The sequence below is a fragment of the Sminthopsis crassicaudata genome, chromosome 2, assembly GCF_048593235.1.
Source record: "Sminthopsis crassicaudata isolate SCR6 chromosome 2, ASM4859323v1, whole genome shotgun sequence".
Lineage (NCBI taxonomy): Eukaryota > Metazoa > Chordata > Mammalia > Dasyuromorphia > Dasyuridae > Sminthopsis > Sminthopsis crassicaudata.
Genome location: NC_133618.1, coordinates 471,167,450 through 471,195,268, shown reverse-complemented (window position 1 = coordinate 471,195,268; position 27,819 = coordinate 471,167,450). Strand labels below are relative to the sequence as shown.

Genomic DNA, 27,819 nt, shown 5'->3' with positions numbered 1-27,819 from the left:
ATGCTGCCACCTGATTTTTAGAATAAAATTTTTATTTGAGGAAAACAAACAATAGTCCTTCATTAGATTATTGTCAAAAATAAAAATCATTTGGACAGGAATCAATTTCTAAATATCTTTGCTAGTCTGAAAAAGGGAGATGGATGTAATAATTGAGTTCCATCCCTTTCTTTTTTCAAAGGAAAAATACATGGATGAAAGAGACCAGTGCTGAAGTTTCAAGATTCCTCTAGGTTTTGTTTTTTTTTGTGTGTGTTTTTTTTAATCTACCTCATGCCAATTTAACCTGGAATTAAATGGGAATGGACCCATCCCATATAACTGGGCTAAAACCTGCTCAAGAATGAGGGCACGCGGGGCACTGTGGAGATGATTTGAAAAAAAAAAAAAAAAAAAAAAAAAAAAAAAAAAAAATATATATATATATATATGTATATACCTGACTAGATTTAGCAGCAATTAAAAACTTGTTTTTACATGTATTTTGTATTGGTTCTTTCAGTTCCACCTAAGGCTTGAAAGTTCTGGAGAGAGATTATACTTCTTGGGAGATACAGAAGAACTCTATTTTCAAATCACCATTCTTTCATTAGGATCAGTCTTCCCTTGCTTGGCAAGGACACAAAATCAGAAGGTTGTCATCACCTTCCTTGAAAATGAGCTTCAATTTGCTCCAAAGTCTTTCCTTTTGTTTCAGGAACACAGAGTAATGTGAAAACGACATTGAGGACACAGAAGGCAGAGAAAAGCCAGAAAGTTCCATATGGAGTCAGAATATCCTGCAAACAAAAGGAAAACTTGTAGTTTTAAAAGAAAACACAAAAACTAGGTCCAAAAAATTAAACTCTTAAGCAGGAGGAGGTAGGGAAGGTTCAATATCTTTCCCTGGCTAAAATTAGCTAGAAATCTATTAAGATGGTACCATCCTTAGTAAGAAAATTCTTCCCTGCAGGCTGTGACTGTTCTTTCTGAGAGATATGTCTGCACAGACCAGGAAGGTAATACCTACTGATTCAAAGTGAGTCTAAAGAATTCTAACTAAGTAATAGAAGGCAGAAGGGAGTTAGAGAGATGCAGTTACCCTTTACTGGTTAGGAAAGTGATTTTATAAAAGGGAAATGATCAAAAGACACACAAACCCTGGAAAGCAGCTTCACAGTTGATGACTTTTTACCTTCTAGGATTTTTGCAGTCAAAGGAAGGAAAGAAGAGAATTTGAATAGGTAGCAAAGATTTGAGGGTTTTTTTTGTTTTTGTTTTTTAAGAACAAGCAATAGTAGCTAGAGGCCAAATCCAGAAGAGGAAGAAACTGAAAGTACATGGGAATGAGGGAATGAAGCTGGCAGAAGATAGGAAAGGATGGCATTGAAGTCATAGATAGAAAGTCACTTAACCCTGTGAAAGAAGGAAATGAGTAAGTCAGAGATTTAAAGGTGTGGAAGAATAATGTTTAAGGAGATCCTTTTGGATAACATGTTTTTTTAATAAAGAAATTCTTCTGAGAGTGGGCTAGTGTAAAGGAACACTAAAAATAGAAGAAAAACAAAACAAAAGCAGAACACTAGATGCCCTCCCCTCCAAAAACCCCAGAAATACTGGAAAATAAGGTAATATGGAATGTGATGGGGAATTAAGGGATTAATCAGATGGTTACAATTCAGTGATAAGGGCCCAGTTATCTAATGCAGTAGTGAACTCAATCATGATTAAAAAAAAAAAAAAAAAAAAAAGATAATAGCTCACATTTATCTAGCACTTCAAGGCTTACAAACTGCTTCTCTTCACTATAAACAGCTATTGATGTTACCTACCCAGAATGTACAAGAATGCACTTAGGAATACTTCTGTTACATTAAAGGTGACCAGGTTTTGGTAAGTGGCCTAGGGAGTCTAACTATTATTATTTATAATATTACATAAAAATGCCTAAATTCCAAATACCAAACTTAGATAAGGGACCAGAGTGCACTGCTACTGATATAAATGAGGAGAGTTGCAAAAGATTACAAAGCTAAGGTGCGGAACAAGCATTTTCCCCTTGCTCACCCCTCCTCCCACTTTTGACTTTCTTGTTCCTTGAGACTATCTTTCTATTGTCTTGTGATTATGGTTGGGTTCTGTGTCACATACACATGACATTATGTTTTGCTGCCCTTTGAAACCACAATAATCTACTATAGAACATGGATACTTTAAAAAAAATTTTTCCCCCCAAATACAAGAAGAGGTAAAAGTCCACTTCTGAGTCACAGGAAGCTCCTACCATGAGACTATTGAATTCTTTTGTCACCAGAAAGGCCATGATCCAGCTGGAAAGCACACAAACGCCACTGGCCAGCCCCTTAACTTGGAGGGGAAATATTTCTGACATCAGCAGCCAGGGGATGGGACCCCAACCTAGAGAAAAACCTGAAATGGCAAACAAACAGAAAATTACCAAAACCGTAGCATAAAGTTGGCTGGGGCAGATGAATTTTTTTTCATAGCAGGTCATGAAGAATATTTAGATGGCACTGGAGTATGGGTGGGGAGTATGGACGTCAGGATGGAATTTGGAGCCTGAAAAGCTACCCTGTCAGATCCTTAGAGAAAACCAACTGTGACAACTCACCTATAAGGAAGAATCCCATGCTAAATACTGCTAGCCATGGCAGTCCAGAGCTGGCTTGTACAGACTCTGGATTCAAGTATGTGAGCAGGTCAGGATTTGAAGAGTTGTTAGGACTTGGAGGAGAAATTTTAAAGTAAACACCAAACATCATGCAGCTCAGGGCCATGATAGTACCTACAGGAAGAAGAGAACAAACAATAGCAGAAGCCTGGGCCTAGGTCAGAGACTCTTTGAAAAAAACAAAAAAATAAAGCCTGACAGAGTAAGATTTCAGCAGAGACTTTTAAAAAATACTTTGTTGTTTTTTTTTTGTGGTTTTATGTATGTATGTATATTAAGCTTCAAGTATATCAATTGCTTCAAGAAGAGTAAAGACTAAAATTCAGATAAAATTCTGAAAAGCAGCTGTTGACTAGATGATCATCTGACTGAGCTCTCTCTATCACTCACTGATTAGGGTTGGTATAGGAAAGGGGATCATGAGAATTTTTCAATGTTCTGGTTCACAAGGTACAGGTGGGATTCACCTTGTATTACCAACCCTTGTATTAAAGACATGGTCTCTATTCTGGGGCAGATAGCTTCAAGAAAAAAATCCCTGTGTAGTGACAAAACATTTTAAGCTAATCAAACAAGCATCTTCAGATTTGTTGGGGTGGGATGCAGTGCAAGAACAGCTGTTAAATGCTTTTTTTTTTTCCCCCAGAGAGGAAGAAACAGGGATGGATATGATATCCAAGTTTCAGTCTGCTCATTTAAAAAAAGAAGGTTAATACTTGTAGTACTTACTTCATAGATTACTGTAAGGAAAATGCTCTGAAATCTTAAATCACTATAAAAATGCGAACTAGTATTATTTCCTTTGACGCTATGAGATGCTAGGACCTACTAATTAGGAAGGAAACAAGTATTTATATTGTATCTCCTTTGTTCCCGGCACTGTGTTTTGTGCTGTACAAATATTATCTCATTTGATCCACACAACCATCCTGGAAGATATCCCCATTTTAAAGTTGAGGAAATCGAGATAGACAAAGGTAAAGTGACTTGCTCAGACTCACACAGCTATTAAGTGTCTGAGGTCAAACTCAAATCTTTCTAACTACAGGCTCAGGGTTTGCTCTACTGAATTTTCTAGTTGCCCTGTAACCAGCCCATTAATCAGGATCAGTTCAGAGCTTTTGGGATCTCTTACACCTTAATCAGTTTGGAAAATCTTAAAGTAGTTGTTCTTAACCTGGAATCTGTGAACTTGCTTTTTAAATTTTTTAATAAATGTTTATTGATTATTGACTATTATTGTACTATTCTGGGGAGCCAAACAAGCCCAAAGAATACTTGGTTTAGAGTCATTGAAACTCAGGTTGTCCCACTTTCTTTATCCCTAAGGTGGCCATAGTAAAGTCTTTTCTCTCTGGTGACAGAGACCCTAGGCATAAATGAGAAAGGTGCTGGAAGTCCTGAGTCTACAAGACTGGGCAGTTAGTTCATTTTGACTATGAGTCAAACATGCAGACACTTGTCCAGAGACCAAGATATCAAGTATCCTGAGAACTATAGTGCAAACTATTTAATTTCCTTACAAATGCTGGTAAGGCCTGGGATTGTGTTCATCTCACCTGATATAGACAGGAGTAGTTTCCGGCCAGCTTTATCCATGATAAGGGCAGCTATGGCAGTAAAGACCACCTGCAAGACCCCCACAATGACTGAGGCAAGGCTACTGTCCTGGGCAGAAGACAGAGGATCCAGAGCATTAATATCTCCAAGAAAGAACAAATTTGGAGAGAGAGTTCCATAACAAAGATGTAATATTTTATAGTATTCAGAAACCTGGCACAAGTACCACTTCCACTGACCAACAAGGATATTTTAGAAAAACATTATAATAAATCAACCAAGCTCATAGAAACATAAGGCCACTTTGAAAGTGTCAACTTGTACCTTAAAGTTGGCTTGTTCAAAAATTGTCTCTGCATAAAACATCATTGCATTGATCCCTGAGAATTGCTGGAAAGCCATCAGCAACACACCAATGAGAAATGGCTTGTAAATCGCTGGATTCTTCAACCTTGCCAGATGAAATCCCTGTTTCAGAAATAGGCATTTTCAATTAATTTGACGTTCAAAAAAGGCATTTTAGACTTGGAAGGGCTCTTGAAGGCCAGAGGTGTCAAAGATGCAGTTTACAACACTCCTGAGTGTACCTGATGTAACTGGGAAAAACAATAAAATACATATAAATAAAAAAGATATAGTTAGAATTACATTTTGAAACTAAGTCAATTTGCAGCTTGCAGTGATCCTTTTCTAGGAATTAACGGCCCCGTTTCTAAGTTTGACACCACTGTTGGAAGACCATCTATTTCAGTACTCTCAAGAAAAAAGGATAAAGAAACTGAGGATAAAAAGAATGAAAAGAGTTGTCAGTCATATTTGGAAGCTGGTGGAACCACAATCCAAGCTGACTCTAAAGATTCCCATGGAAGGAGGCAAAGTAGTTTTTCCAGTAAATTATATGGTCTGTCACTTTTTTTTTCCCTAGGGGGTAGAGGAGTCACAAAAGGAGAAAGCATTAGATATTGGAATGTGGCTAAAACCAAGTCGATGAAGCACATATAGTAGAAAAGCACCAGATGTGCAGTAACCTTTGAGTTGAAGTTCTTGATGCAGTAGTCTAATATTTTTGTTGCTATTTCCTCACTCACTCTGCTCAGATCCCATCTGGAATATTGTGTTCTGTTGCAAGAAAGACACTTATGGGCTGACGACCATGCCATGAGTATCTATATGTTGAAGGAATTGGGGATGTTTAACCTGGAGAAAAGAAGATTTCTACAGGTGTTAGAAGGGCTGCCAAATGGAAGAGGAATGAGACCTATTCACCCTAGAGAGCAACATGAGAAAGTTATGAGAATGAAAATTTCAGCTAGACAGAAAGCTTTTTTACAATTAGAGCTGTCCCAAAACTGAAGTGGCTGTTTTATGAGGTAATTAGTATGAATTCCCCTTTCACTGAAGGGCTATAAGACAAGGCTGAGTGACAGACCAGTTGCTGAAGAGTCTTTGTTCAAGAATGGATGGGCTCGAACAGTCTTTGAGGCCCTTCCAACTCAAATGCAATGTAATGGTAATCATCTTCCCTTCCTCTCTTAAAGTTCCTTTAGTTCCTAATGGAAAAAGTGTTTGTGAAAGTGTTTTGGAGAAAATCAGCAATTTTTATACCCATAAAAGGCATGATTAGTAAAGGGTAAGTCTGTACAAACGCTTTATGAAAATTGTTTTTTCTGCCATGTGTCTGGCCTCTGACAGATGAAGATTTCCTGTTTTCAGCAGCTTCCATGATCTGACTCCTTCTGAGTTCATGTACCAGGCTTTTTAGTTAGTGATGTTTAAACCAAATGGATAAATATTAATGAAGCATTCACTCAGCATTATAATCACAGAGATAGCTTAATCAATCATTCTTTGGTCCCCAAAGCTCTGCTACCCTGCTAGTTTTGGTTAGAAAGTATAGGGTGAGGAGGCCTCATTAATCATCCCTGCAGACCAACTGTTAAGAGTACCTGAAACCTCTAGCAGGTAATGGGCAGGGAGAGGATTTATCATGAACAAAGGTCATTTCAGTGGCATTATTTACACATACCTATACATGCTGGTAGCAAATACACTGTGTCATTGGGGGGTGGGTGTGACTAGGTTCAAATCCCAGAGTTATTCCTTATTGTTGTTGACAAGGAGTAACTCCAGGATTTGAACCCAGTCACACCCCTCTATGACACTGGCCAAGTCTCTGGACCTCTATGGATGTCAATTTCTTCATGTGTAAAATAGGGATGGACTGGATAATATCTAAGGTCTCTTCCACTTCCGACCCAGTTTGTAAAAGTCTGCATGGTGTGACAGCACAGTGAAGAATACTGGACTTTTACAGAGAAGTTCTCAGTTTGCATCCCAGCTATAAAATACTCACTTTCTTTATCAAATGGGGATAATGATAATTGATACTTGCACTACTTACCTTATAGGGTAAAGTTGTATAGAAAAGTGTTTTGTCAACCTTAATGTGTTATGGAAAGAGAAGCTGTTAGGATAAAACTCTTTACTGCTAACCAGAAACAAAGTATAAATGTCCACCTCCTTACCTGATCCTCATGACCATATTCCTTCTCTTCTACTTCCTGTTCCTTGTCTATCCCCCACAGAAATCTCATTGCAGCCACTGCTTCTTGCTGCTTATGCTTAATCAGCAGAAACCTTGGAGTTTCAGGCATGAAACACATGAGCAGCAGCATGAAGAAAGGTGGGACACAGCCTAGCACAGCAAGCCAGCACCAGTCTAGGCCTAGCCCTATGGAGAGAGTGGAGGAGGGAGAACAGGATAAGAAAAGGCATAAAGAAGGCTTCTGAGGACAATTCCATGAATCTCATATAATCCATGGAGCAGCTAGGTGGACACACTACTGGCCACAGAGTCAAGGGGACCTGAGATCCAATCTAGTCTTAAACAATTAAATATGTGACCCTGGACAAGTCACTTAATTCTGTTTGCCTCCAAACTGCCCTTCTTCTTCACCCCTAAAAAGGATTTCATACAATCCTGACCTGACTTTTCTAGTTTATTCTTTTAACTCTCACATAAAAGAGAAATGGGATATTTAGTTTTCTTCCTTAGTAAGCCCACAGCAATCACCTACTACCTTCAGTCCACAAAACCTAACCATCCCTCAGCACAGCACAGGCAAGATTGCATAGTAGAAAAAGACAGAACTTGGGAAATCATGAAATTTTAGTCCAGGGTTTGAAACTTAAGTTTCTTCATTTGTAAAATGGGGAATACCTGCCCTTCCAACTTCACTAGATTGTTCTGAGGATCAATGTAATAGTGCTGAAAGAGTGCTGGAATGGAAGACAGGAACTCTCAACATGAATCCAACTCTGCCATTCATGGGCAAGCTATGCAATAACCAACTTTCTTAGTAGCTGAGAGCTACTGTGTATATAATAGAAAGAATCCAGAAACTCAACATCAGAATTCCCAACTTTAGTTTGGGCTCTGACATTTACTGTATTTTTAGGATCCTGAGCAAGTCCTTTTAACACTATGAGTCTCTGAGAGAAATGGAATAAATGATGATCAAGGTATTCCCAGCTTGACATCCTGTGGTCTTAAAATGTCACTTAATTCTCAGTGGAATGAAGCACAGTATAAAGCTTAGTGCTCTATAGATATGGAAGTTGTTGCTAAATGATATAGTAACAGCATTTTGAAAAGAATACCCAACTCAAATTTAAGGCTTTGTCATGGCTAAAGTCCAGAAAACTATACCTGCAACATATGCTCCAAGGATCCCAATGACAACCATCAGCTGCACACAAGAGCCAAGCAGTCCTCGGATTTCTGGGTAAGATATTTCAGCTATATACACCTATATATCCCAGAAAGCATTAAAAGTGAATAATACTAATATAAAGTAGGTGGAAATTTAAATTTAATTTGCATTCATAGGTTCCTTTAAATTTTTGTTCATTCTTATTCAACTTGACAAGCATTAACTCATGTGTTTTTGTTTGTTTTTTGTTGAGGCAAATGAGATTAAGTGACTTGCCCAGGGTCACCCAGCTAAGAAGTGTTAAATGTCCGAGACCAGATATGAACTCAGGTCCTCCTGACTTCAAGGCTGGTACTCTATCCACTGAGCCACCTAGCTGCCCCTAACCAACATATCTTTATATATAAATAGAAAGACTAGATAGAAAACCATGAATCTCTACTATATATTATATATAGATTATTTCTTTGAAAAACTAAATATTAAATTTAATATATTAATACAATCACTTGTCTGTATTTCTTTCTAAAATTCCTAGCCTATTTTTTTTTCCTATTTGAAAAATGATTCATTGAATTAAAAAAATTTTTGGGGGTACATCTCTAACATTATCTTTTAACCTAATGCTAGAACTTCCAAAGTCAAGATATCCAACAGCTTCAGCCTCTCTAGTAGCAGGGATTATCAGCATCATATACTGATACTGTCATGCCCAGTAATTATATCAGTTGTATTTTTAAAACATTTTATTTTTGAAATTTAATTTATTCTTTCTCCTCATCTCAAAGAGAAAATAAGCAAAACAAAATCTTGTTACAAACACCCACAGTCAAGAAAAACTACTTTTTACTTTGACTTTGTCCAAAACAAATAGGCGCCATTTGGCATTGAATTCTCAGGTCTCTTTCTGGACATTGGTAGCATGTTTTATCATGAGTCCTCTGAACTGAATTGTTATGGGCCAGAACATTACACTGAATCACACAGATTTCTAAAAGTTAAGTCTTTTAAAAAGGAATAATATTAGAATAATAACTTCTAATAAAAAGATTATTGTTGCTAGCTTGTTTTTAAAACAAATTTACACATAAACTTTTCTTAAGAGGAAGGATAGTAAGAAAATAAATCTCAATTTATTAAGCATCAACCAAGGATAGGATCCATGAGAAAATGAGGAAACCAAACCAATAACTACTCTTCCCCTCTAGGCCCCCAAATCTATGACTCTTCTGGAGTAGTTCCTGAGAAACAATAACAGGATACTTTCTTTTCTGAAGCCTTGTGGGGATAAGCAGGAGTGTCCTGGAGTCAGCTCAAATTGATGAAAGCTGATCATTAAATTTTCAATCTCAGTTTTTTCACTTCAGAAATCAGAGCTTGACTTATTGTTTTGTTGATTATCTAGACTTAAATGATGGAGAAGTGTAATAATTCAGATTAAATTTAAAAGTTTAGTGTTTTGATTTTTCCCCCCTTCTGGTGGAAGCCTGCTGTTTTAAGTATTTACCAGCATATTCAGCTTTTTGTTTTAAATGAATTTTGACCCAAGTTCTTTAAAAAAATAAAAACAAAAAACTTTTAAATAGTAGTTGTATTGCTTATATGCACCAATTTGCTAATTCAGTTTACATTTGTAATAACATAACCAAGTTAACAGGTTTGGGTTTTTTTGGGGGGTAATTATAAAATTTATCTAAAAAAAGATAACATCAGGGCAGCTAGGTAGCGCAGTGGATACAGCCCCAGACCTGAAGTCAGGAAGACCCGAGTTCAAATGTGATCTCAAACACTTAACACTTCCTAGCTGTGTGACCCTGAGCAAGTCACTTAAACCTAATTGGCTCAGTAAAAAATAAAATAAAATAAAAAAGATAATATCCCATTCTTTAAAAGCATACTCTGTAACTGGTATATATGAAGCTCCCATCTCAACCACAGAAAATACATGAAAATTATGCCAGAATCACAAAAGAACTAGTTAGAAGGAATGAATTCAGGAACCACAAAATCATTTGTATATTGCCTTTCCCATTAAAATGTGAGCTCCTGGAAGCAGAGATTTTGTTCAGCCTTTCTTTATATTCCCATCACTTGGCATAGTGCCTGGCATATATAAGTATTCAATAAATAAGTGTTGATTGACTGATCTATTCAACCTAAAATGACCAAGAACTCAAGAATTCCTCTCTATGACATCACTAGTAAATGGTCATACAGCCTTTTCTTGAAGATTTCCATTGAGCAGAATTCACAAATAATGATAACAATAATAAAAACAACAACTTAGTGTGCATATATAAGGTTTATAAAATGCTTTATATTTATGTCAACTCATTTGATTCTTACAGTAACTCTATAAGGTAAGTGCTACACCCTCATTTTACAAAGAAACGAAGGCAGGCAGAAGTTAATTGACTTGCCCACAATCATACAGCTAGTAAATATCCCAGGCTGAATTCAAATCCAGATTTTCGTGATTGTAAGACACATACTCTCTTCATTACATTATCTAGTTGCCTACCTTGCAATTTCATTTATAGGTGAAATTTATTTCACTTTTAGATAACTAATCAGGAACTTTTTTCTAACAATAAGATGAAAGTCTCCTTTCTAAAACTGATCTGTTCTTTCTAGTTTTGCTCTCTGAGATCTAGGAGAAATTGACTAATTTTTCTTTCATCTGACAACCCTTCAAATTTTTGAAGATTGCCAACTAAACTAGAAGGCACTTGTTACCCTGGGGAAAAAAAAATCAAGTTGAATTCAGATTGTGATTTAATTTGTGTAAACTCTGCCTTTTTCAAAATGATTTTCCCAGAAGACAAGGAAAAGAAAGTACTAGTAAATAATATCTAACATATCATGCTTTAACATTTGCAAAGTACTTTACAAACGTCTCATTTTACCTTCACAACAACTCTGTGTAGTAGGTATTATTATCTTCATTTTACAGATGAAGATATTGAGGCAGATTTCAAACTCCAATTCCTCCCCCCTAATTTCAAGTCTAGAAGTATGTGTTAAATCTGGTTTGTTAGGCTATCTATCATTTAACCTTTCTGGTACCTCCAGGCAACTATGCAGAACAGTTATTTGCTAATCTGATCTGTACAGGTGGGGGAACTCTTTATCCCTAAAGATTAAGAAATCACAGTCTCAGGCTAAAACAAACCAACAAATCCCATCCTGTAATCCTTAAGGAGATATCAGTGGACAAGAAAGTCTGAGAATGAATATACTCAGTATTCATTTTCATTAAAATCAAGTTTGGGGGAAGAAGTAGCTGGTTGTGGTACCAAGATTTCGAGTCAGAAGACTAGTACAAGTCCAGGCAGGTGGATATGCCTCCCAGCCCTAGTTTTCCTCACTTGTAAAATAAAGGGAACTGAACTAGAGAAGGGGTTCACAAACTTGGGTCAGAAGTAGCCAGGATCCAGCTGGTGTTCAGCCAGGGAGTTAGGAATACTTTTTACCTTTTTAAAAACAGTAACACTTTAAAAAAAACCATTTAAACAGTCATTCTTAATTTGTGCCTTCACAAAACCAGGTAGGAATAAAAACAAACAACCAGGGCCTGGTCATCATACTTTGTTCACCCTTTGGCTACATGATCTCAAAATTCCTCTTTTCAACCTTAAAATGATGACCTATATTTTATTCTTGGAAACTTTTGCAAGTTTAGTTCAGCATAAGACTCTTTAAATTTGACCAGAATGAGACTGAGGACAGGTGGTTCTGCTAGAGAACTAGAAAATCTTGCAAACAATCATAACGACCTTTCACGTGATACATATGAACAGATAGTAAAGTATCTGAAATGACAGTGTGCTTCTTTCCAAGTCTAGGTCACCTGACTCTGAGAACCAGACTAAACTGGGCCACAATCCTTTTCCATATATTATCCATTTCATTTGCCAGACTTTTCAAGGGCATGAGTGTTTTGAAATCTTTATTCCTGTGATTAATCTGTTTTCCAGAAAGCAATTTCTTGTTACTATCTATTTAACTAGTTTGGCCTTTGAAACAGTCAAACTGTCCCAGGAAGCAGAAATTCTCCACAACTTCACCTCCAAGGGGAAAAGGTTTTCTTTTCTTTTTTTCTCAGGGAACCATTTTAGATATTCAAATTGACATGTGACTTACAGGGACAACAAGAGAAGCAATCCCGCTTGCGAGGCCAGTCAGAATTCGACCTCCATACAGCATCCATACGTTCTGGGACCCAATGATCAGGGTGAAGCCACCAACAAAGGGCACTGTGCTGAGCATCAGGGAGAGTTTCCTTCCAGCCTTGTCTAGCAACCAGCCACCTAGTATACCTCCTGCAGCAGCCCCAAGAGTTACCAGGGACTACTCAGAAGAGGACAAAAGCAGCATAGAAGTTTAAACCATTTAAATCGTCATTCCACGTCCAAAGAATGAGGAATAGGAAGAATGATGTCTGGGTGGGGAAAACGAAAGGAAGAAGCACAAGGGTCTTCTTACAAAGCCCACAAGTGGCTGGGATAATGGCTCCTAGTAGTAAGTCAAAAGTAACTATTCCACTTTAGAAGGCACAGTAAGTCTTCAATGCAGGTTTACCTTTCTTATTCCATTTGACTTCAGATAATTTCAGCCTCTGTTACCAGAGCTGATTCACATGTTAAAAAAAATGGAAAACCTGTTTCTGTCAACAACCCTGGGCAGGCTCCTGTTTTAGGTGCGGAGGAAGATGCCCCGTAGAGATAAGATCGGAACTTATGGTCTAAGCTTTCTGACCCGCCAGGTACGTATTTGGGCAATGGGGCCTCTCTCTGCTCAGGCATCGGGGGTTGGGAGGAGAGGGAACGTGGGGGTGGCCACAATGGGGGGATGCTTAGGGCGGGAGAGTGTGCTTCAGGGCCAGGGTGAGGTAGGACGTTAAGGGGAGATTTGGAGGGAGGAACCTGGAGAAGGGAGTGGTCCTGGGAAGGCAAGATAAAAAGTAAGGGTGGTGGCCCTGGGGAGAAGCTGGGAAGGGGGCCAGGGGCAAAAAAGAGCAATGGACTGGAGCGGGGGTGTCGTATTTGCTGGTGGGAGCTGCTCGAGAGTAGGTCTGAGGAGAGTGGTCTCACCCCGAACCAGGAGGCCTCGTCATCGTCCAGGCGAAGGGTCGCAAGTCCGGCCCGCCGCAGGCTCGGGATGGCCGGCGAGCTGTAGCCCAGAACGAAGCCAAAGCTGAGAGGGCCCAAGGTGGCGGCGAAAGCTGCCAGGAAGAGACCCCGAGGCCGGCGGACGCTGCGGAGACAGCAGCAGGTGAGATGGTCGGGGCTCGCTGCGGCCGCCACTGCCCGGCTTAGCACCCCCCTCACCTCCCGCCCGGCTTCTGGGAGTGTCCCCGCTCCGCTCACCTCGGGCCCGGCTGCTCTGCTTTGGTCCTTGGGCCCAGCAGCGGCTGAGTGGCCTCGGCATCCATGGCGTCGGTGCAGCTGGTACCTCCCGCAGCCACAATGGCAGGGAGCTGAGGCCGCAGCGGCTGCTCCAGCCACTACTCGGGCCGACCCCCGCCAGGGAGCCCCGCGCCCCGGCGTGGGGGCGGAACCTCTCCAGCTGGGTGGCGAGGGGGAGGAGCGCGTGTCCCCGTCAGGCCCTAGCGGGCGTGGGGCGGGGTCGTGGCAAAAGAGGCGGAGCCACATCCCGCCTCTTAAGTTTAGGGCGGGGAAAGGGCGTGGTCACCTCGGTGGGCGGCACTAGAGCCCACCTGATCTGTTCTGAGCGGGCGGGGGTGGGGCCTTTGGGCTCGTTTCTCCGGGGTAGGCTGACCAGATGACAGAGTGGGAGGCGCAGACAGAGTAAGACTCAAACACTGAAGGCCAATCAAATCCCATCCTTTATTTGGGGTCTGGGGCGGGAGCGGGTGAGGAGAGACACTAGAGCCGTGCCGGCCGTGGCCACACGCGGAGTCACAGCACACGCGAACTCAGCACGAGAAACAGCGCGATACAAAGTGGATTTAAGACACGTGGTGGTTCGTCCCTTGATAGACAGCACAGAGGGGAACTGAGCCACGCCTCACAGCGCAGGCTTGGTAAGTAAGGGTTAGGCAGCGCAAGCTCGGGAAAGGGGCGCCAGGGAACAAAATGAACAGAGAGAGCCCGACGTAACAGCATTTCTTTCTTAACCCGTCCCCCCCACCACAACTGCCTCTTACAAAGGGGTCCCCTTGTTCCGGGGAGAGGCGCTGCTGCCTTCACTGACCTGGGGACGCGCGACCTGTTCGGAGGGAGCGCTGGAGAGGACCTCACGTCCGGAGCCCCCTCATCCCACCAGTGAAACCACAGGCTTACGGAAAAGAGACTGCCCCCACGTGACAGCCTGCCAGCAGTAGCAGAGCTGGGACCTGACTAGGTTCTCTAACAGCAAAGAAGGGGGAGCGGGTCGTGGCGCGGGGTGCCCGCGGTGCTCCCTGCAGTCGGGAGGGGCCCCACGGGGAGTTCTGGGCTGCGCGGCCTACGTCAGACAGGCGTGGGAAAGAACCCCCTGGCGGGAGACTGGGCCTCGGGAATGGGCTAGCTGTGAGCCGCCACTGCCTTCCCAGCCCGGGTGTACGAAACCCGCTAAAAAAGTTTAAAACAGAAGCGCCACGGGTGCTTCGCTTAAGGGAGCTCATTTATCAAAGAAAAACATCTTTAAAGGATGCTCAAGGACAGTGACAGGTCATAGAATGTCAAACAAGCGCAGCTTAAACTTTCCCAGTAATTTCTGCAGGATCAAGAAGGTAAATACACACACAGTTCTACTGTAAATATCTACGAGGAATTCCCCCTTACTTCCACTTCTAGCCCCCTCCTTTTCTTAGTGGACAGTAGAATTGGCAGTCTGTGGCCTAAGTAATTCGTACTAGGGAAGGAACCACCTACATTCATTCTGGTGACAGGAATGTCTGTTTAAAGAAATTTTATTTTGCTCTGGAAGGTAACATACAAACTCATCTTACAGATGTCTTTACACCCACTCAGCAAGAGCTGAGGCCCAACCTAATCTTGGGAGTTTAGAGACACTGTAGGAAGGGTTGTAGAATTTATAGACTCGTTGCATTTCAAGTAGGAATGGGCTAGAGATCCTCTAAGGCAGCGTGGTGCAGAAACCAGGAAGGCCTCAGTTCGAATTTTGCCTCATTCACTAGCTAGCTGTGTGATGCAGGGAAAGCCCACAGAGTTGTGAGGATTGAAAAGGTAATGTATGTGAAATATTATAAAGAATTGGTTATTAGCTAGTTTAACCTTTTCATTTTACAGGTGAGACTATGAGGCTCAGAAAAGGGAAACAATTTTTCTTTTCAAGATCATACAGCAAGTTCAGTCAAGAACAAGGACCAGAGCCCAGGGGGGTGGCAGCACGGTGAAAGGAAAGCCCATTGCCTCTGGGGTCAAGAGCCTGGCTGCAGCTCTCACCTCTGGCATTTACTACTGGTGTGACTTTGTGCAAGACACTTCAATCTCCCTGGTCTAGGATCCTACAGGTTCCTGATGGTGCATTTTGATGGTGTCACACCCACATGCCCTATGGGGCCCACAATGCTCTGCAGTTATGGGGAGAACCAGATTAAAATGTAATTGGAAAATATTTAACATATATGATGAGGTTTTTGAGCAGGTCCAATTTACTCAGCAGTGAGCCTCTCTGCATTTTCTGATTGTCTGCCTCCTTTAAAAGGTGGGGAGACTGAATCAGCTGCTTTTTTCCTGGTGGGGCAAAAAAAATAAAAGAGATACCATCACATTTTAAAATTAAGTCAATATGTAGCCCACAGAGATCCTTATGTATGGATTGGTGGCCCCCTAGTTTCATACCCCTAGCCTAGAATTTCCCAGACCCTGGTACCATTGGAAGCCTGTCTGGAATTCTACAACTGCAATATTCCCAATCTGCTGCTGTAGCCAGAACTGTCTACTTTTGCATTTACAGTTTATATTTATGAGATAGATGTTTAGTCATTTAGAAACTTAAGAGGTCCATGACATGAACTGAAAGGAGTCTGGGCCAAATTGTCAGTACATCAATATTATTTTATATTATATATTATATAAAATATAGGAGGAAACTTCAATTTGGATCGATTTCTTTTAGAGCATGACCAATTTACTGGAATCTGTCAGTTAATTTGTAGGACCTTTAAAACTGGAAGAAACCTTAAATTTCATCTAGTCAAATCTCCTCTATATGCCTGTATTCCACATATGAGGAAACTATTTGCTTTCAACCAATAAGTGGGGAAGTTGACTTGGAGAGGAATCTAGCACCTTGGACTCCAAAATAATCCTTTTTCCACCAAACTACATTCATTTTAATACCAAATAAATTTCCGCTGCATTTACACTTTATTCAAGTGCCAAAATAACTGCTTTCTTAGAGTGACCAAAAAGAGTAGGGAAGGATAAACTATATAAATACAAAAAAAAAAATCCAAACCCAGACATTAATATTATTTCAATCTCAATAGATTTAGAGAAATACCAGGTAGTTTTTTAGCATCCTATGCAAGGAAAGAATACCCAGATGGACAAGAAAAATACCTGACTGAGTCTACTTCATCTAGATCACAGACTACTCCCTTCCTTTCTTCCTTCTTTGAAGGTAATAATACTGTGAGAAAAAAATATTTTTAAAGAGCTTTTGATTTTTCCAAACCACTTGGACATATATCTAAAGTGAATTAATTTCAACAAATATTAATTGAACATTGTGGATATAGCCTGTGGTCTTAGCTGGGAAGTAGTCAGATATTGAGTTTAGCTCTTTATAACATAATTGTGAGGTAGATGGGAATGACAGAGTGGAAATAGTAATGAATTCGGGATTAAAAGATGTAATTCAAATCTCAGATTCATAGTTAAAGTTGAGTAAATCATCTGAGAGTTTCATCATCTGAAAACAAAGAAAATATTTTATATTATTTATTCCATAGGATGTATATGATGAAAGGGATTTGTAAACCCTGCCATGTTATATCAAAAGTTCTTCACCTGGAGATCTTTGGATCTCATGTTAGATTTCAGGGGTCTGTGAATATGTATATGAAAAATTGTATATTTATTTCCATTAACCTTTGATTTCCTTTGTAATTTTTTTATATTTTATTTTATGCATTTAAAACCATGGACTGCCCAAGGGGTCCTTGGCACAAGAAAGGTAAAGGAACCTTGTTATAGAGCAATGGAAGTAATAATCCTTATTATGCCAAGGATAATACCGGTAAATTAACCAATTTTAAGTTATTTCTGTGGCACTTTAAGGTTTACAAAGCACTTTGCTCACAAAAGTCCTATGAAGCAGGTAGCCCAAGTATTATCTTCCACATCTTACAGATGAGGAAACTAAAGCTAAGAAAAGGACACAAAATTCTTGTTAGATCTGGTGTCATTTTGTTCTATGAGTCCAACCTATCTTGAGACATCAATCTTCATAAAGACTGATAACAATTTTGCTGGGTTTTCTAATGAAAAGAAAGCCTCTAGGAAAGCCATGTATGAGTATTCTCTCGAGGCAGGGAGACAATAAAGAAGCTCCCAATACTGTATAAGGAGAGGCTGAATTTATTTAAAGATTTGACTTGACAAATCTTCCTATCTCTATAATATCTTTTGAAGTCTTGGAAAGATGCTTTCTGATGCATCATTCAAGCATAATGTAAACACTACTATATCTAGAACTTTCTACCAAAGAAACTATTCTTCATGAATGTGCTGATAAATGTCACAGTGAAATTTCAAGGCTGGAAATAAATCCCCTATGGCTTCTAAGACTATGGCAGGCTATCATGAAATTCTTTGCCTTAGCTTAGAAGCATAAAAAGTTTCAGAATCAGATCATGTTCATTCACTCATTCAAAAAATATTTAATGGGTGGCTGTGTACAGTACACTGAGAGATAAAAAAAATTATACAAAAATGGTACCAGCCCTCAGAACTTTTAAATATAGTAGGGAAATAAGACACAAACAGAAGTACTTATAATGTCAGGCAGTATGTAGTAAGTGCCTTATGAGTAGTACAAATAAGGGTTTTAAAGGTACAGAGGATGCAGGCATCAGCAGGCTGAATTAAGTCATGCATTGTTGAGGAGGTGACATTGGAACTAAAGGAAAATTGGCTTGGATTTTAATAGGTAAGAGTTTAGGATATGGGGGGACACTTTAAGAAAAATTAAAGTTCAACAATGGGGAAACTGCACATTTTGGGAATAGTGATTAAAGAATAGCTGAAAAAGAGTGTTTATTTTATGGTCTAGTGGAATTTAACAGTAGATAAGTTAAGGCCAGATCTTGGAATGGAAGTTAACTTACTCAAATTCATACAGCAAGTAAGCAAAGTTGGGATTCAGCCCAGGTTTTCTGATTTCAGATGCATAATGTAAATTTGTATAAAGCAAGAATTATCTATCGTTTTTCTACATCATGCTGTTTCCCGCTTACTGCCTCCATTTTGCAGCATCCTTGTCAGGTGGCAGAACAAGGCTTTCCATAAACGTTTCCAGTGATGAAGAGTTCAATGCTTTCAATTAAGGCTTTTATTGTTAGAATTATTTTTCCTTATTTTGAGCTAAATGCTGCATTCCATTTCTCATTTTTTCTGCCCTTTGGACCAACATAGGACAAGCCTGTGTCTTCTTCCATATGAAAATCTTTTAAATATTTGAATGCAGTTTTCTTGTTCCTTCTTCCGCCTTTCAATTCTCTTGACCATTCTTCATAGGACATGGTTTTAAATAATTTATTCTGATTGCCATACATCTTGTCAATGTTTCTCTTAAAATATGATGCCCTAAACTGAACACAGTCCTCTAGATACAGCACAAGATAATAAAGGACTGTTATATCCCTTAACCTAGATAATAGGTTATTCCCCAAAGACTTGTAGCTTTAATATGTTAAAAGTCTAGGACTATACTAAAACTTTGGGGATATCCTGTTCTATCTGCAGCATTTCATGAAGACTGTCTTCTAAAATGTAAAAAGTTTTTGAACTTAGGAAGGGTGCTAAAACTAATGAAATGATAGATTTTTTAATGTACCAAACTATAAAATTCTTATAGCTTTTTAAAATAGTAAAATCATGCTTTTGGCTCCAGCTTAATCTGAAACTAAACCCCAGGTCTTCAAATTGCATTTCACTACCTGAATAATCATGACCTTATTAATGTTGGTATTTTTTTCCAAAAGGAGATCGCAACCCATTCATACTTTCTCATCCAGTGCAACTTTTGTCCATGGTCTTCTATAAATCTTCCACAGAAGGGTCCCTCCAAAGGGCTGGAGTAGATCTCTTGATTTCATATAGGCTTGCAGACAGTCCATTAGTTACTAACTGCTCTTGCTACATGATGAGCTGTTCTCTTTTTCTGTTCTTATATCTTTCTGGTGACATCTTCTCACTTCTACATGTGTGCAGTCTTCACTAATAATGTGACACAGTCTATTCATGCCAGCCATGCCTTTTCATTGCATGTTGAATATCTGAAGTGTTAATTCTTTGGAAATTGTAATATTCCATGACTCAAACCGTATCACTAGATGGACCTTTAAAAAGATGGACCTTTGTTTCAGGGAGAAATGTATGTGTTTATGCATGCCACTAAAAATACTTGTGTGTTTCCCCAAAAGTGATCCTGCTTTCTCTTTTCCTCTTGTTCAGTTTTAGGCTAAAATCATTGTCCATGCTCAGTCTCTGTCCATATCATTTGTTTGTATCACTTCTATAAGGCTTTCCATCCAGCTGCACATCATAGTTTCAACAAAAGGAATTCTTTTTTTTTTTTCCTACTAGATTTATTTTCTCTGCCTAATTAAGATGAACTCTTTTGAATGATTATGGATCTCTTTAAAGAGTTCTGCAATATTCTGGAGATTGATGAAGTCAGCATATTGTAATCTGCAAAAAGAAGCATCCAGAGGACTTCAGTGTCTTTAGGGAATTTCTCTTCTATTGAATCTGTACTGGACATTCTCTGTGATAGTGGCAAACACTTTTTGGTAATTATATCCTTTTGTTTGCTTAATCATAGTCAAATAGTTAAATTTCCAGCAATCTTATGTGATTATGGAAGATACCGTGTTAGAGGAAAGCCTTTAAATTCTGCTCCAGTGAACAAAAACTTTTGTATTATAGTCAACAAATAATTATGGTGGGATTTTGTATTCTTTAGAACTTTCAGTCACTTACATGATTGTAAAGAGGTATTTTATGGTAGAATGTCATTTGTGAAAGCCTGATCCTTTCTTTCTCAAATCTTCATTGACAATACTGTCAGTTAGCATGTGGATTGTTCTCATGAAATTTTTGTAGCAGGAAAATAGGCATTTGGATTGGTAGTTATTGAATGTTTTCTTAGTTGTTTAAAAAATAAGGTCTGTGTTTTTTCCAAGTGTTTAGTATCTTCTTTTTTTGTTCCCCCACATATCTTGAGAATTGAATTCTGTTTCCTGTTATATTTAATCTTCTTGGTTTTAGCTCAGGCTTTTGAGATGCTTTTGGATTTGATTCTGTCATCCATCATAATGGCCATCCCTCTGAATTTTGTGCCACATGAATAATCAAGTATTCCTTCAGTGTCTTCATGCAAATTTCTGAAACAAATATTGACTAGGCCAAAGCTAAGGCTGAAATCCTGAGACACAACACTAAAACTTTCTTTTTCCAATTGACTTTAATTACATTTTGAATATGGTTGTTGAATTCTTTGGGTATGGTTATTGAACCAGCTTCATATCAATGTAATTGTACTATCATTAGCCTTACATTTCCTAAGCTTATCTAATGTCCTAACTTTATCAAATGTTTTATGTCCAGGTTTTTTATATGTGTGTGTATGCATTCACACAAACACATATATACACATTATATTGTGGATCATTCATGTTCCTACTTCATAAATTCATAGGTTTAAAGCTGGAAGAGCCCTTAGAGGTCATGTGATCTAAGCCCAGAAAGATTAAATGGTTTGCTCAGGGTCACAAAGATAGTTAAGTAAGTAGGGTCAGAATGTGAACTTATGTTCTCTTTCTCCCAAATCTACTACTCTTTACATTGTACCAGGCTTCCTCCTCCAATAATAATTAAGTTAATGTATATAGTACTAGTTATCAAATGAATTTCTCTCTCTTAATTTTTACACTATCAATGGATATGGTAGATAAATATTCAAGATAGGCAGATGATAATCCGTAATAGGTCTAGTTTTCAGTTGTACTATATTAGATAATGTGAATCATTTTTAGTCATCATTCAACTACTCCCACTCCCCTTACAGTTTCTTTACTTTCTTTTCAAGTTAAATCTTATGCTCACAAATTACAAAAAACATTTTTTCTCCTGAAAGATCTAATTAGATGCATGCTTTCATTTATAAAAGTGCCTGTTTTCTTTAGTAACTTACATGAAGAAGTAACTGAGGTGAATTTCAACAAATCTTCAAAATTCTTTATTTTAGAAATAGGACCAGAAATATTATCTATGTTATATTGCAAAACTGGAGTACTTCATATTTAAAGATAGTAATTTGACACATGTGTGTAGTAATAACAAGTATACTATAGGTAAATAATTTTATGAAAAATGGAAATTCACCTGAGTTACTGACCTTCATATTTTTCAGTGCTTTAAAACAAAGGAAAGAATCTAGAACTTTTTGCTTAAAACTACAGACCACGTGCAGCACTTAATTAATTTTATGAGTATTTACACAGAATTGAATTTAGGTGACCAAGTGCTATAGAGATTTTTGTGGTTGATCACCTGTTGTCCTCGGCATATTAATCAGAAAGTATATTTAATGCTGTCCAGTTCCTCCTTTCTGACACTAAGACCTCTCCCATCATGGTGTGCAGGTGATGCTGGGTTTTAGAAGACTCTGCCATCTAGAAATTTGGCGCATCCTTCCAAGTTGGAAGTTCATATAGGCCCAACAACAGACACAGGACCAGCCTAGCTAAAGGTAGAGAGGCTTAGCACCAGGGGTTGGCCGTTAGTTCAGGGATGTTTTTGGCCACAGCAACTACAATTACAATGGATCAGTTGCTGTATTGGTTTTCAGGATGAACTGAAGCTAAGTAAAAGAACTCTTTGGGTTGGCTTTGAAATATGAAGAGTCACAATCTGCACTGATGGTGGGAGAACCACAAGAATGAAAAAGTGGATTCTTAAAATAAAGAAATATTAAATTCTTCTCTCAAATACTGGAAATAAAGCAATCCTATTCTATTATGTTAGCTACTATCATAGCTTAAAGTATCTATTTCAAGGTGTTTTTTTTTTTTTTTTTAAGCTCCTTATGGTTCTTGTGTCTGTTATCTTTACTGTGTGAAAAAGGCTAGGGATGAAAACAGCTTGTCACATGTATGGTGGCCTCCTTCTGGGTTTTTTTCCTCTGCATTACACTCAATTTCTCTCCCCCTTGTGTACTTCTCTTAGATTTTTAAAAGCTCCTTTGAATTTGTGACTCCTCAAAAATTCTGGCTCAACTGATGCTTTTGATCCCTCCATGGAAACAACCTTTAGCAATTTCTTATTCTTATATATCAGGATGAGGAGAAGCCAAAGTAGGAAAAATAACAAGATGAAGAAGATAAAAATAAGCTTATTATGTTGAGAAAATATTTTTTAAAAACTATGACATAAAATAGCAATTGGGGAGGTGAATGGAAAATGATGTGATACTTCTGAAGCATAAATGCTCCAAAAGATAATGGATCAGTTCCTAATTTTGGCTTTTAGGCTGAATTGATGCCTAAGTAAAAGGACTCTTCTGCTTGGTCTTGCCTTTGAAATTATCCTTTTCAATCATCATGTATCTTATGCCAAACAAAAGTCTGGCCTTTCTTCTGGAGTTTAATACTGAGCTCATCATGCAGAGGTAAGGATTTTTCCAAATAATTCATAGTATGCAAGCTAGGGAGACAGTATTGATGTTGCATGTTTCCTTTCTATTTTTATATTAAGGCTGTATCTCACAGGTTAGTGGACTAAAAAAAATAGCCCTGTCATAGCCTGAACTATAAAAACTGTAAAATCACTGACCTGCTATATTTCACTAAATCAATATATAAAGTAGGAAATCACCTTTTAGAGCTAGAATTAATGTGGTATATATATTGTATCACTCTCACTTAGTTGGACAGCAAAGGTCTATACATACAAAAAAGGAAAGTAACCATATGTACTGAAATTAAAGGGTTATAAGACTGTGCTTGATGGAAAATGAAAGAAATCTGCCAACAAAATTAAAGAACTAAAGGGAGAAAGCACTGGGTGGTGGGAGGGTGAGAAAGGGATCATCAAACCAAAAAGATCAGGTATCCACCTTCACATTATAATGTAGTCTTCTAAGATAAAAGGCTGAAATTTTGCTATGCAATTTGTTCTAACAACCCAGCCCCAAATTGTTTTTAACCTCCTATGTTAAGCTAGGGAGGAATGACAACAGTATATATCTTTGCATGCATATGTGGTAAGTCTACCCATTGGGTGGTAGTTGGTGAAAAGACAAGAAATATGCACAATATTTCAAGAGACATTTTTTCTTGACATTCTGATTCAAAAATAAAAATAAATCTGACATAAAAGACAAGGACACTAAAAAAAGGAAATCATAGTTTCTCTTGCTTTCAATAATTCTCATTTTTCTGCATATCAGGAAAGTTACCTCTAAAATTGAACCAATCAGCTTCCCTCTATAGAGTGGGTACAGAACTGGCAGAATAAGAAAACAACTGGTCATACCTTTGTGTAACCTCATCACTTCTTTATATCTAAGCGAAACTGAGTTATCAATAGGAGTAGGATTTCTTGGTTATAGAAAGCAAAGCTAAAGAAAATCCTTATTTGTAATAAAATCAAAGGACTTCTTTATAAAACATTTCTACGAAATACTTATAATGTGAAATAAATTAGAATTGTAATGAAAAATAATTGTTTATCTAAGTATTTCAAATATAAGAGGTTTGAGGTAAAGAAGAATGAAAACTTTTTTTTATTAAAAGTTTCAATCTAAAACCTCAATGAAATCTACCACTTTTATTCCCAAGAGGGGCTGATGGTACTTGAACAGGGAAAGCAAGGATCAAGATGGCACCAAATGTTGAAGAATTACCCAAACTGGCCTAATATGCAGAACAGTTGGTCCAATAGATCAGTGACCGATTTTCCTCAGGAAGTGGTGTCAGAACTTTCCTAGAGAGTATAAACTGCTGTAAGAAAAATAAAGATGGCAAATATGGTTAAGATTGTCTTTACTTCAAGTCAATAATATCTTCATCAAAGGAAGCTGTGAGTTGAAATGGGCTTCCAGAGGGTGGACTCCCCTCTCTGGTGGCCAAGGTATCAGGATCTGAACTTGTAGAAAGGAGACGCCCATCAGAGTTGTCTTCAAAAACAGGTCTTTCAAACGAGCCTGATAGGATCCTATAAGGAAAGAGAAAAATTACTATGTAAAATAATTGGTCAGGTTAAGATGGCTTTCAGCTTCCTTTCTGGGGTACAATGGATTCAGGACTGCTGTCCTAAAATTGCCATCATAAGAAATCTTTTTTTTTTTTCCTTATTCCATTCTATATTAACTGCTGTCAATGACACAGAATTTAAGACATTCAAAGTACTTTACATATATTATTTCACTTGAATCTCACATCAATCACTATGAGGTAGTTACTACAGGGTTCAATTTTACAAAAAGAAACTGAGGTCTAGAAAGGTCAGTCAACTTGCTCACACTCACAGGCAAGTCAGATGTAGCATTTGAATCCAGCTTTTTCTGACTCCAAGTCCAGAAGTTCATCCTATGCCTCCATGCTTCTTTAGCCCAATTGGCTTTGGAAGTGTGCCAAGTGGGGTTCAGTCCTTAACTAAAATAACACTGACCTCATAATAGTCTAATGGATGTGCCCCACATAGTCACGATTATACAGGAGATCATATGGAACAGCTTCGAAGATCTAATCAGAAATCTTTAAACTTAGGACTCTGCTCCATGTCCTTCTATCCCTTTTACTCAACCACAAAGCTGGTGGGGAGAGGGGTACAATGATAGAACCTGCCAAATCTAAGTTAGACTTAGGCTTGGTGTAAGGAAAAACTTCCTAACTATTAAAACTATCCAAAAGTGGAATATGTTGCCTTGGGAAATATACTTGTTCTGACTTATCACTGATCCTTCTAAAATAAGATGCTTTGAGCTGCCCACAAACCCTGAAAGGGTCTAACCTGGACAGAATATATATAGCAGGATGCTTCTCTTAATGCAGTTAAAAATTTGCTTTCATGTGATATGCTGAACTCCCCCAGATCATTTTTCAGATAACTGTGGCCTGCTCACACCTCCCCCGTCCTATCCCCAGGTGGTTGGTTTCTCCACCCGTGGCTGCTGGAGCATGTCCGTGGGATGCAGCTGGCCCAAGTGAGGTCTCGGACACAAGCACGTCTCACACAGAGATTGATCATTCTTGCCCTGAGACCATCATATATCTTAGGTCACCATATTCATAGTTTAGCAGAACTCCAAGGCAATGATTGAAGTATTATGACATGAATTGTACCCTTCCCAAGCAGCTCCTCCTGGATGTGCACACAGGATACACAAGAAGGAGTTCCATAGAAACCAGCCCCCATTCATGGGTCAGGGACGGTCTCAGCTTCAGAGGGTTTTTGATCTTGCTGCTGACAGATCAGGTCTGAGAGGTGAAGATATGTAACTGTAGGAAGTGCAGTAACTGTAGTGGTGACTCATTGGGTAGAGATCCATTTCTGGATTACAGAGAAAGGAAATAAGAGCAGCAACAAGGCCAAAGTACTCGGGGACAAAGCCAGAAGTCTGAAACAGATGCTTTAATCAGATTTCAAAAGAGGGTGGGAGTAGAAGCAAAATTGACCCACATGGATTCAATGCCATCAGAACTGACAGTTTGACTGCTTCCACCCCAGGACCATCAGCTTGGCTTTTTTCTTTCTTTCTTTTTGCTACCACAAAGAACGTTTCCATGGATATTTTGTTATATATAGGTCCTTTCTGTCATTGTTCTCCTGGTATATGCAGGATGCAGGGTAAAGGAGTATGAACAATTTAGTGACTTTACTTGTATTCCAGAATGGCTGGACCAATTCACAATTCCCTATCACAGACAGCAAGGCAGCAGCACATTGGCCACTCTCAGACACTTATTAGCTGTGTGAGTCGGGGCAAATCATTCACTCTTTGCTCAGTTTCCTTACCTGTAAAATAATAATAATAATAGAACTTATCTCACAAAGTTGTTATGATTATCAAATGAGATATTTGTAAAGCACTTAGCAAAATGCCTGGCACACAGAAACTGCTTATTTTTCTGTAGCCTCTTCAATATTGATTGTTTCCATTTAAAAAAATCATTTTTGACAAATTGATGGGTATAAGATAAAATCACAGAATTGTTTTAATTTGAATTTCTTTTGTCATTAATGATTTAAGCAATATTTCATGTAATTGTTGATATTTTCCTTTTGTTCTCCTGAAAACTAATGTGAATATTCTTCAATCACTCAAAGGATAGTTTTGAATGTGCTTCAGAGAAAGAGCTTTTGGTGAGCTCCCCAACAATATTTCTACCCTTGTGGATAGCTATCAATATTTTTATCTTTGACTAGGAAGAAATGATCATTCCTTCCTCAGGTTTTTAATAGTAATTTATCTGGACTTCTTTGCATTTATCCCACATACTCATATATTACAGTTGATTACATACTTATTTTTTCTTCTTTATTAGATTTTTAGCTCTTTTGAGAACAGAGTCCAGGTCTTAATTTTTTTTTTAATTTCCAGTAATGAATCTTACATATAGCATATGCCATGCATAGAGCACTTAATAAGTATTTGTCAAGTTTGTTTAATGATAGATTTTGGACCTCTTAGACCGTCAAGAATGCCATCTTCACTATAACTTGCTCATTCACAGGCTTGTTCACCCCAGCACCACTAAGAAAGGCATCAGATCCAAGATTATGATCTATAAATTAATTTTCTCTGATTACAATTTCCTGTTCTACTTCTCTCACTTCACTTCTGAGGAATCTATTCATCACCTTTATCTTGACCACCTACCCCTCAATCTCCCTTGGTTCTCCTCATACACTATCCCCCTTCAGGCTTCACTTTATTCTCTTTGCAGTCCTGATTCTGTAGTCACACACTTAAACCACTCATGGTCCTCTATCTTTGAATCTCTACTGTCCTCATATCTTTGCTAACCATGAACTGCAGTCTCTTCTTCTCTAATTAGGGACTTGTCTATTCTGTTTCTGTCTTGCAAATTCTTAACTCTAGGTCATCCTGCAATTTGCTTTTTCTGTCTCATCTCAGGAGTCATTCAGGGTGACGTCAGATGACCACACCAAGTCCATAACAAATTGATTGTATCTAACGTTCGCTTGACCCTTGCTACTGCTATTATTTATCCTGGATTGATTCTCCAGTAGCTATTCCAAACTTTCTACTCCCTTTTTCCCCCTCAGCTCTACTTCTATTTTCTCAAATGGAATGAGCCTCCGAGTATTTTACTAAGACCAAAGCCATACAATGTAAGCCTCTTTATCTTCTTTTTTCTTTACCTAAAAGCCACATATACGTTCTTCTTGTCCTTATTCTTCTTCCCACTAAACTCCTTGAGCGGACAGATTGAGTTTTTTGTTTTTGTTTTTGCTGCTAGTGGTGGTGTTTTTTTGTTTGCTTTTTGTTTTTGCCTTTCTTTAAATTACTAACTTAGCACAGCGCATGGCACTTAGTAAACATTTAATATTTATTTGTTGATTGAATTCTGACTTCATGAGGTAACATAAGGTCAGTGGAGAATATCCTGAGACAGGACATTAGAACAGGAAGAGATAATTAATCCAA

General features: G+C 38.5%; 2 protein-coding genes and 1 long non-coding RNA gene across 6 annotated transcripts in view; 1 reads left to right on the top strand and 2 right to left on the bottom strand.

The window, feature by feature from the left end:
• Positions 1–11: 11 nt before the first annotated feature.
• SLC2A8 (solute carrier family 2 member 8) lies at positions 12–13,532 on the bottom strand. The gene is made up of 10 exons (XM_074293142.1): positions 13,314–13,532; positions 13,038–13,200; positions 12,088–12,294; positions 7,941–8,040; positions 6,757–6,962; positions 4,556–4,699; positions 4,231–4,339; positions 2,612–2,785; positions 2,264–2,409; positions 12–779 (listed from the first exon to the last, which is right to left on the bottom strand). Exons 1-10 carry the CDS (start codon positions 13,376–13,378, stop codon positions 642–644), a joined length of 1,452 nt encoding a protein of 483 aa, XP_074149243.1. The 5' UTR covers positions 13,379–13,532; the 3' UTR covers positions 12–641.
• A 210-nt stretch (positions 13,533–13,742) lies between these two features.
• The window catches only part of LOC141557455 (uncharacterized), a 169,778-nt gene continuing 155,701 nt past the window's right edge, over positions 13,743–27,819 (top strand). The window contains exon 1 of the long non-coding RNA XR_012486797.1: positions 13,743–13,990. This is a non-coding gene — a long non-coding RNA (uncharacterized LOC141557455). The remainder of the gene's footprint in view (positions 13,991–27,819) is intronic.
• Positions 19,636–27,819, bottom strand: part of GARNL3 (GTPase activating Rap/RanGAP domain like 3) — a 202,322-nt gene continuing 194,138 nt past the window's right edge. For all 4 annotated transcript variants that reach the window (XM_074293137.1, XM_074293140.1, XM_074293139.1 and 1 more), the window contains one exon: positions 19,636–24,359. In XM_074293137.1, the coding sequence (XP_074149238.1) occupies positions 24,188–24,359 (172 nt within the window). In that variant the 3' untranslated portion in view covers positions 19,636–24,187. The remainder of the gene's footprint in view (positions 24,360–27,819) is intronic.

What these genes read in the sequence shown, in the direction of transcription:
- SLC2A8 (XM_074293142.1), bottom strand. Translation starts at nt 13,378, where the DNA reads ATGGATGCCGAGGCCACTCAGCCGCTGCTGGGCCCAAGGACCAAAGCA. An exon ending in ACGAGGCCTCCTGGTTCGGG is followed by an intron (nt 12,295 to 13,037) that starts GTGAGACCACTC and finishes TCTTCTGAGTAG; the next exon opens with TCCCTGGTAACTCTTGGGGC. An exon ending in AATATGGTCATGAGGATCAG is followed by an intron (nt 4,700 to 6,756) that starts GTAAGGAGGTGG and finishes TTTCTGAAACAG; the next exon opens with GGATTTCATCTGGCAAGGTT.